The sequence below is a fragment of the Pavona decussata genome, unplaced genomic scaffold, assembly GCF_977016875.1.
Source record: "Pavona decussata unplaced genomic scaffold, jaPavDecu1.1 SCAFFOLD_219, whole genome shotgun sequence".
NCBI classification, from domain to species: domain Eukaryota; kingdom Metazoa; phylum Cnidaria; class Anthozoa; order Scleractinia; family Agariciidae; genus Pavona; species Pavona decussata.
The window spans coordinates 739,043-749,067 of record NW_028145624.1 but is presented as its reverse complement, the minus strand read 5'-3'; the positions used below and the strand labels follow the sequence as shown (position 1 = coordinate 749,067).

Below are 10,025 nucleotides of genomic sequence, written 5' to 3'. Positions count from 1 at the left end.
CTTTAGCCATGTTACTCCCGTGTTATTTTCTTTACATTGGCTACCAGTCAAATTTAGAATTGATTTTAAGATTTTAATAATTACTTTTAAAGCCATACATGGCCAAGCACCTGATTACATTTGTAATCTCATTAATGTTAGGAATTTTTCCACTTATGGTCTTCGCTCGAATTCTGAACTTTTGTTAGTACCACCATCCACGAAAACGAAGAAGACACTCGGTGACAGGGCTTTTACTGCTGCTGCACCATCACTGTGGAATAAACTGCCGAGTGCAATAAGGGACGAGGATAATCTTACACGTTTTAAGTCCAAATTGAAGACATTTTTATTTAGAGTTGCTTACAATACGATGTAAGGACTGTAAGAATTGTAAATAACTATTTTTAATTAATTATTTTTTTTATTTTTTGCATATACAATTTGTTAGGCGCATTTGATCATATACACATGCTAATTTGCGCCATACAAATATTTATTATTATTATTATTATTATTATTATTATTATTATTATTATTATTATTATTAGATGATTAGAGACTTGCAGGTCACCAGGAACATTCACCCGATTGGTCCATGCACGAGCTCAATAAATTTAGTGGATTCCCCCAAATGACTTCGTTATCATATGTAATCAATCCTATCATGTAAGACAATATGAAATGTCTCTAATAATTGTTTCATCTACGAGGACACTTAATCCAGCCTGCTGTAATAATCCAAAATAAGAACTCTTCTTCTGCAGAACTCCTCTTCCGCTTCTTCTTCTCTCTACCGGGTCTGTTCACTGTGCCCCTTACGAGATTGACAGACCTTCTGAGCAGACGGAGCTTTATTTTGCTTTTGTCACTCTATGCTGTTTCTTAATTATCTTTTTGGTGAGCTCACTAAAATACGTGCGTAAGATTTTTAATAATTACTTAAAATTAAGTAACAAGAACGAAAGCTCGTCGCTTCTCACTCGTTCCGAAAAGATAACCGTTTTTAAGTTTGCATTAAAATATCAGAAAATCGATCCATATAAACACCAATGACTGTAAACAAAAGAGCTGTCCACTCGGTCGTTGAACTGCTCATCTCGCTTCGCTGGCTCGTCCACTCGGTTTTTCGTTCGTTCGTTTTTGCCGGAGAGCGCTCGGTGGACCGTTTGTTCGTTAACCCATCATTCGGCCATCCGTTCCCCCGTTTGGATGTTTGTTCGCTCGGGCTTCCGTTTGTTCGTTCGTTTGCGTTTCTGCCGGTTTGTTCAGTTGTTCCTCCGCTTGCCTAGTTCTTTTTGCTATCCACGGGCATAAACATGTTATAAAAAATAAAATTTAACCATTTAAAAGCTGTATGAAAATATTACGAAGAAGCCCTCAATTCGAAAAGCAACCGTAAAATTGGCATTTGGTGCTGTTCTTTCGGTCGTGCGGTTATATCCAATGTCTATATGGACAGAGGACTGAAAAATAAAACTTTTAATAAAAGGTACACACTAATTAATAACCCATTTTCAAACTAATTACAACTGTGCAATTGGCTTCTTATGCTGATTTTTCGGTTATGGGACTGGGTTGGCTTTCGGTCATGTGGTTTGTTCATTTTGGCTGGTATACTTGGGGTATTTGTCTGATTATTCGGTCTCTCAATGGCCTTAGTGGTTTCGGCCTTATGTTCACTCCTCTTTCTGTCTGTCTGTCCCTTCCCATGTATCCGTATGGTTCAGTTATCTTCACTAGTTATACTAGTGACACGGTTTTTTACAAATAAATTAGCTTTCTATATGGGCTTAAATCTTACAATTTAAGCTATATTAAAACATCAGAAAGTTTCCCTTCGTGTTTTAATATTAAGGCTGCAATGCTATAGAGAGAGACTTCATCTTCTCCACCGATCTGGCACACAAAAAAGAAAAATTGAGTGCAAAATATGTATTAAAGGAAGTTTCGTAATTCTAGCATGAAAAGGCTGTTGTTAAGCCCTGTCCACACTAATGCGTCTTCGAAAACCTCCGTTTTCTGTTTCTTGAAAACGGATAAAACGTTTTTCATCCACACTAGCGTTTTTGAAGCGTTTTCGACCGTCCACACTTTACCACCGAAAACGGATAGGAAAACATCCGTTTTTGTCCCCAGGCTCTGCTCGACCTTACTTACTTACGCAAAATTTAAGTATATAAATTAATAAGGACAGCATTTAGTTCCAAACAAGCAATCAAGGTTGAAATCAGGGCAAACAACATCAATGCCAGATATTCCGCCATGTTGGATCGATTGTTTATGCTTTTTACGCGCTAGTGAAACTGGGACATGCCAATGCCAGTGACGTAATCGTTTTCGAAAACCTCCGTTTTCACCCGTCCAGACAAAGACGCTGACCTCCGTTTTCAAAAACCTCCACTCTAGAGAGCGTTTTCGAAAACCTCCGTTTTCGAAGACATAAACGTTTTCGATCGTATTAATGTGGACGGAAGGTGAAAACGGATAAAAAAGTATGCGTTTTCAAACGAAAATGTTATTGTGTCTCACTCGTGGTCACTCGTGGTCACTCTGTGTACTTTTAGACACGATCCTTTGGATCACAAGAAGATTGCTCTACTGTCTTTATTGAATTTTGTTGTTTACTTTTTTAATAATGCTTGTTAATTTCACATGATTTATTGTAGTACGTAAAATAGTACTTCTATACAGGTTCCTTTTGCAGTTTTAATATACGATCAAACATAGTAATAACAATGGCAATGAAACGTGGAAACGATTCAAGACATATACATATCCATAAAAGTTGCTTTGAAAAGTTGCTCGAAACACGCGTTTTGGCGGATTTAAATTCTTAGTGACTTGCTTCATTGTTCTCGGTCGTCTAAATCTGAGCTCTAGCGATCTCAGTGTTGAACTTACACTTGCCAAAAGAAACAGCTAACGTGCCCTTTCCCAAAGTGGCGATGTTTCTCAAAAGGATGCCAAGTCAAATTCTTGGGGCTGTTCAGTAAACTAAAAATGAATATAAAGCGTCTTTACGTCTTTAATGAAAAACCAACTGTACCTCAGTTTTTGCTTTACAAAGCTAATGAATTTTGTTGATTGGATCTATCCCAAGTCCATGGTGAATTAGTAATAAATTTAGGTTTCGTCCACAGTAATGTTGCCTCAAAAGAAAAGTTTGTGTTTAAAGTTGTCCGCGCGGCGGTGCTATATGTTGCGTTAAAAACTGTCGTTGAAAATTGGTCGACGATACCTGTGTACTCGTCCATTCATGGGCAAAAGGTATATAGCTAATCGACCAATCAGCACCTAGTCTTTTATTTACTTCAATGTAAAAAATACGGTTTGAAGGCTTTGCTGTGCAAACTTTGGCTATTGTTTGAAAGAAATGTGATGTTATATTTGTAGCCTTGTGAATAGACTAAATAACCAGTAGGTATATTTATGTCAGTCAGAGACACAGGCATAAAATTATTCGGAGAAAGAAAAAAAATGATCTTCCAATTGCTAGTTCGGACGCTCGACCACTGAACTATTAAAACAAGACTGGCGTGGAAACTAGGCTATTAATGAATGGGTTTCATAGGTTCAACTCCTGTTGGGAGAATACAGATTTTCTTTTACCGAGTAGACCAGTGTCAATGACTGAAAATACATCTATCATTTGGTTATTGTAGTATTCGTAATATTGAAAATTAGGAATTAAGGCTGGAAAGTGCTCTTGTTTTCTCAGTCTTGTACATTGTCGCTGTCTCACTTTAAGCCTGTGCTTGCGACGGCGAGCACAGGCGCAAACATAACAGTGCTTGTTTCACCGTAAAAACGGCCTCGACGCAAGCTTAAGTACAAGGATAAAAATTTTCCTTTTCTTGTGCATGCGTCGCTTTCGTTTTCACTTGACATAAAGGTCTTATGTTTGTGCTTGCGCCTGAGTGTACTTGCGTCGCTAGTGAAAACCGGCGTTAGGTGCAGAGGTGTAAAAGTTTTTTTTCCAAACAGTCGGCCACCCCACCAAAGCTTTTCGCTTGTTGATAGCGGACTGTTTTAATTTTAATTTCAGATCACCTAAAACTGATAATAATTAATTAATAAATAATTTTATTAATTTCTATTGCGCAATTATCAATATAAATTTTCAATTGCGCATTACAATATGATCATAAAACAAAAAATAAAAAATATATATAGGACAATAAAAATATATATAAAAAATATATATAAAACTGATGAAATTGTTCGATTTGTAACAAGTTTACCAACGCCCCACACCTTCCCTCTTTTATTTTCTTTTAGACAACCTAAGCATCATAGAAAAAATTCCGAAATATCGATGCGCCCTCGCATTACAAATCTATCGAGGCATTGTAGGATTATTTGAAATATCGAAGAGATAATAGGTATGAAACATTCAAAACTTCCAAAATCAAGTGTGATTACCTTCGCTGTTAGCGAAGTCAATTTTAATAGCATTTGTGTACAGATAATTTATCAAAGCCGATATGTAACTTGCTCTTAGAGAACACAGTTAGTTTTTAAAGAAGCTGTGGTGCTGGTCGGTGGGGAAATAGAAGGGAATGTTCATATTTAGTTTAATCGACAGCATTGATAGGGTAATTTAGCCACTTTAAAGAGATTCGAGTGCTGAACAATTTAGAGTTATGGCCCTTTGTCAGAGGATTGTCTCTGATAAAGAGCTAACGTTCGAGCTGAGACGCGAGCACTTGAATCTCTTTACCGTGGCCAAATTACGTGATCAACTCTGTTGATAAAACCAAACATTGCTAGGTTGCTCTTATAGCTTTCGCCGCATTTTGCACTCCTTTAACATCTTTGAATCGAATAAGCGTTAAGAGTCACTCCTTAAATCAACCCTATATTTGATTCACGTTGCCATAATGCCTCCCTATCTATAATTATTTGGCGGACACGAGAAACCTTAAGAGACAGCTGAGCGTTATTGAGAGTAGCTTGGATTTCTAAAGAACAATTAGACTTATTGCTTCCACCTTCGTTTACCCCACAGCTCCTTTATTTATACACATTTTCAATAATTTAAAAAGACAAATTTGCTAAAAATCTCTATGCTTATTAAACGGAAATTCTACAACAAAGCTAGGTCCTTAAGTTGTTTATGTCTTATAACCTATATATGTGAACATGCAGGGCACTATTTACTTCCGTATTTCCACACAAAGGTATAATACTTTTTAATGACTACATATCGCTACTTTTATATTAAGTAAAATAGAAAAGAAAGAAAGAAAAAACTACAACCTTGCATTTTCTGCCAAAAATCACGCTAAACCTAAGCTGTTTCTGCTCACGTTTTCTCGCAAGACTCAACGTGTTCATCTTCAGTGAGAGATCACTGGGGTTATTGGTTTAAAGATCGTTCGAGTGACAGTTTAGAGCTAGCTAAATAAAACGTACGATCCCAGAGTAAGAGTCGATGTTTTTGCTCTTTACTTGAATCAAAATGCTTAAATGTCATCTGTACAAAAGCTTGGCCGTTTGACCAAGCGAACCTCTCTTAGTGGAACCCACTGTCGTTCTTGGCCGTTATCAAACCTTACTGACACAAATGATGGGTGCCCTGTGCCAGTGACGTTTCCGGTTCGGTACCATTCTTTCATGTGACGTACGTGAACAGCTATGACTCGTGCATTAACTGACATGTTCTTCATTTCTGGAATTTGATCAATTATAAGCACTGGATCAGCCCTGTTGTAACTGCGCCTTAAGTTCTGATAAACCAAGGCAAAATCAATGTGAGTGGCATTCAGCTTGGTGATGGAAGCTTGGTAGTAGTTTAAGGAGTTCTCCCTCTGCGTCCATAATCCCCAAAACAATGATCCCACTAAAATACAATCTAAACAAAAACATCGCAAATGTGTGAGTCATATATTTAGTTGAAGGGGTAACAAATGGCAAAAAGCTTGAAAATAAGTAAATAGTTCCGTTAGTGGACTAAAGAAACAAGGCCAAAGCTAAACATGATCCCACAGTTCGAATGGTAGACCATAATAAGTGTTTTTTGATGATGGTCCCAAATAAGTCGCAAATTAGTCGTTTCGGTCACACGTCCCAGACCTCCCTCGATAAAGCCAAAAGTAACTGTTCGTACGAAAAGCAAACATTGCATCGTTCTCTAAATAAACAAATTTACTTATCCATATCTCTGAAACATTACATCTAAAACCAGAGTTTATTGTTGGGAAGTTCACAGACATAGAGAACAACGAGGTCTCGTTCGTTCTTGAGTATTGTCGGTGGGATTTGCGCCGAGATTTGCGGCGCAGACGAACGCACTAGCTCCGCAACTTGCCGCGGCACACCACTCACGCAGTGTAACAAGCATACAATAATCTGAGAAAAATTCAATAACACAGCGCCTCTATAACGAATAAATTTTTCATAAAATAGGTGGAAAGTCGTGGAACGACGGCCTTTTTATATCCTCTCAAGTCATACGGACTGTTACGCCATACAGCTAAACCTGAAATCGTTGAGGGCATATTATCGCTAACTACATCTGACCCCCATTATTCATTCTACCAGGTCCTTCTTTATGGAATTCTTTGTCTACCGACATTACTAATTCAGAAACCCAATCTTGTTGGAAAAGACTTTTAAACTATCTATTGTATTATTGTTAACATTTGTAAAATTAATTATCTTATTGCCGTTCTTAACCTGATTGTACTTACGCAAAACTACCATGAGGAGGTCCCTTCGCTATAAGCCCCATGGTTTTTGGGGACTCCTCACCACAGTTCATTTTTCATCATAATTCCTTTCAATTCCCTTCTTATTCCGAAACTTTTAAACAAATTATTCACGCTATTTATTGGTAACGTTCCCCTTCCCTGTATTTAAATAATTTATTACCTCATTGCAATAACACTTTGGTGTAAAAAATACGTAAACAAACACGTTTTCCTCGCGAACGATCAAATGTCCGTCAACTGTGAACGACATGATACATCTGCACGCAGGCAAAGACAGGCAATGTCTCGCATCTCGTGCTTTTAAAGTACACCTGATGTCACTTGAAGATTTTAGGATCAAGTACAATGTTCAAGCAAAGAACGTTACAAAAAGTGTTTCGTTCAATACTGGAGCTTTTTTTATTGCTCCTGAGTTTTCCAGCCAAAACTTGATATGAATATTTTCCATGTTATATCAGTTGGGTTTGTTCTCGTTATAGTTCAATTCAGTATATATAGCTAGAAAATAAACTTGTTGCGCTTAGTTTGCGTGGTTTCTCTTCATAAACGCATATGTTGCCACTTAACCATAGCAATAACTAGTTTATAGTATACACTACAGTAATATAAAGAGGCCTGTTGGCGGCCTTGAGTCGAGCGGGTATAGAACGGAGTGAGTCATTTTTGTGACACTTTGATGCAGTGTTACTCTTGAGACAGTACAAGTAACACTGTTCGTAATAATTAAACAGATTGTGACTGTGAGTAGCCATTCAAATTAATAAAGCTAAAGCTTAAATCGACCAACTACAAGAGAAAATGCCAAGTGCCAAAAAATCCCGCGTGAACGCCTCCAGGCCTATTGTTGTTTTCGATTGTATATAAGTTTGGAAAACTTGGCAATTTTAATATTAAGGTTTTGCTGTCCGTGTGGTATGAATGGTGACGAGTCTTTTCAATCATTCACAAGCACGCCACGCATAGCTGCAAAAGTCCACCATTATATACAGTGTTAGCAGACACGCACGCCGCTTTTCTTTTAAACTCAGAAGCTAGAATTCGCAAGGAACACTAAACCAGAGCTTCTGTTGGAATATACACATTTACAGAAGTCATTAATGGTTGGAATGCTTGCATTGAAATCAACATCATTTAAAACAGCTATGTTCGGACTTTGGTCCTCCCTTACAATAAAGATATTAAAAAAAAAACACCCCTCTATTTTTAACAAGTAATAACCTCACAGTCATTATTATTCAAGTGGCATGATAGCTTAGTTGGTAGAGCACTGTACCGGCATCGCAGAGGCATGGGTTCGAATCTCGTTCACGCCTGATTTTTTTTTTCAGGCTTTTTTTTCGCAACTGCTTTTTACGTTGCGTACCAACTGCAAGGATCTTTCTTCTATTTAATCTTTCAACCGCAGTTCAAACATATGTTTCACATATTCCTATTGGAAAATAAAACAAGAATAATGCTTTTACCAGGCTTTGGATCACAGCCGTATAATTCCACTCGTAAGCAGACATGGAATGTGTCAACATCAGGATAAATTCGCACAACTCTGGTTACAAACGGTTCTTTGAACGAGTATTTGACAATGGAAGAAGCGTCTCTATTTCCCTCGATAATCTAAAAATAAAATGAAAAAAGACATGATAAAGAAAGAAGTAAACCTACTGGAAAATGCACACAAGCTGACAAATAAAAGTAAATTAAGTAAATCAAGAAAAAGTGACAGCAACTAAAATGTGCGGAATCACCACAAACTAAGACAACGAATAAGCAATCTCCCAGTTAAAAACCTCAAGATGAAAGCGAGGCTTCGTTGAAAGTTCTTATTATGAAAATTAGTTTTCACTCATATGCAAACAAGCTTATTTTCACGTGAAAAGCTTTGCACTAAGTCCCGCTCTCGTAATGAGGATCAAAGCAACTCGGAAATGGCCTATTGACGTCAAACGTTAGAAAAAATGCATTAACCCTATCTAGACTGGGCTTTTTATGTCTTCTGGGGCCGGGGGACGCCCCCTAAAAAACTTTGCAAGTATGAAAGCTATGACAATGAGACTTGGAGGAGAGATAGTACATCAAAAGATGTCTCCTTTGATGTCTGCAACTGGAAGTGATGACGTCATATGACATTGTAATGACGCCATGATTATCAAATGACGGCCATCTTGGATTTCTGGATATGCCAAAAACTTCAGGAAAGCTCCGAAATTGAAGGAAATCTTCGAATTGAACGAAAAGTAATCAGAACCAACAAAGGAACACAAAATTGGGCTAAAAATTTTTAAGTTACAGAAAGAAAAAATATTTTATTTCATTTAAAAAAAGGGATTTTCCATTTTCTGAAAAAACAGTCTGTCAAAAATTGGTTGCCATGGCAATATCAAAGTCAACGAACAGTAACCAACAACATCAAATTGTTCCCAGATAGATTTCCCAAAATGTCCGAGTGATTTGGAAAAAAAGGATAAATTTCCACGTGAGACTAATTTTAAGTATTACTATCTAAAAAGCTCCTGCATTAAAAGCAAGGGATCGATAAGAAATAATTTAAATAAACCTGTACCACGAAAGCTTAAAGGACAGAAAAAAAGATTAATTTTACTAAGCCTGCGTTGTTACGGTGATACGTTCGACTGCAAAAACCAATACGTTCCCGCTCATGTCAGGAAGGAGTAATTTTATGCCATATTTAAATTCTGACCTTCTGTGATCCAGACTCACTGTAGAAAACTGGAAAATTGTTAACAAAGAATGCAATTCGGTATGTTTTCACCCAACTCTTGAGGTGTTTCCTTCCTTGCGTGCTTATGGCAGTTAGCTTGTGGCGTTTACCGAGGTCGATTTGTAAGTATGTCCACTTGATTGTACACCAGGCAAAATGTCCATTTAGCCGCGCATAACGAGGTAAACTATTCCTATCGGGTGATGTGATCCTAAAATCCTCGATTTTGTGGGCCTCCATACCAAGTGGTCTTCCACAATCTGGAATGAATAAAAATGAAAAGTATCTGTCATGAAAGGAAATTTAACCATAGAGACTCTAACGAAAATCTCAAACCTCAAACGTTTAAGCCTCAGTAGAATTTTTTATTTGCTACTTTTAAATTCTCCTATCATGTTTTTTTCTCTTGTGTGTTTGTGTGTGCTTCATTGCTTTTATTGCAATAAATGATTTCCTGATACTTTCTCACATAAGGTAATAACAAAGCAATGCAGCACACTGCACAAAAAAAAAGTTGTTAACACATATTAATATCAATAATTTCCGGAACTGAACCGTTCCACGCTCTTCTCTGTAAAGTTAAAACCAATGAACCACGTAGTTGATATCTACTG

At 37.2% G+C, this 10,025-nt stretch overlaps 1 protein-coding gene across 2 annotated transcripts in view; it reads right to left on the bottom strand.

Annotated features, from left to right (window-relative positions):
• Nucleotides 1-4,044: 4,044 nt before the first annotated feature.
• Nucleotides 4,045-10,025, bottom strand: part of LOC146459388 (proprotein convertase subtilisin/kexin type 6-like) — a 67,218-nt gene continuing 61,237 nt past the window's right edge. For both annotated transcript variants that reach the window (XM_085089600.1, XM_085089601.1), the window contains 3 exons: nucleotides 9,391-9,671; nucleotides 8,159-8,306; nucleotides 4,045-5,836 (listed from right to left, as the gene is read on the bottom strand). In XM_085089600.1, the coding sequence (XP_084945726.1) occupies nucleotides 5,448-5,836; nucleotides 8,159-8,306; nucleotides 9,391-9,671 (818 nt within the window). In that variant the 3' untranslated portion in view covers nucleotides 4,045-5,447. The remainder of the gene's footprint in view (nucleotides 5,837-8,158; nucleotides 8,307-9,390; nucleotides 9,672-10,025) is intronic.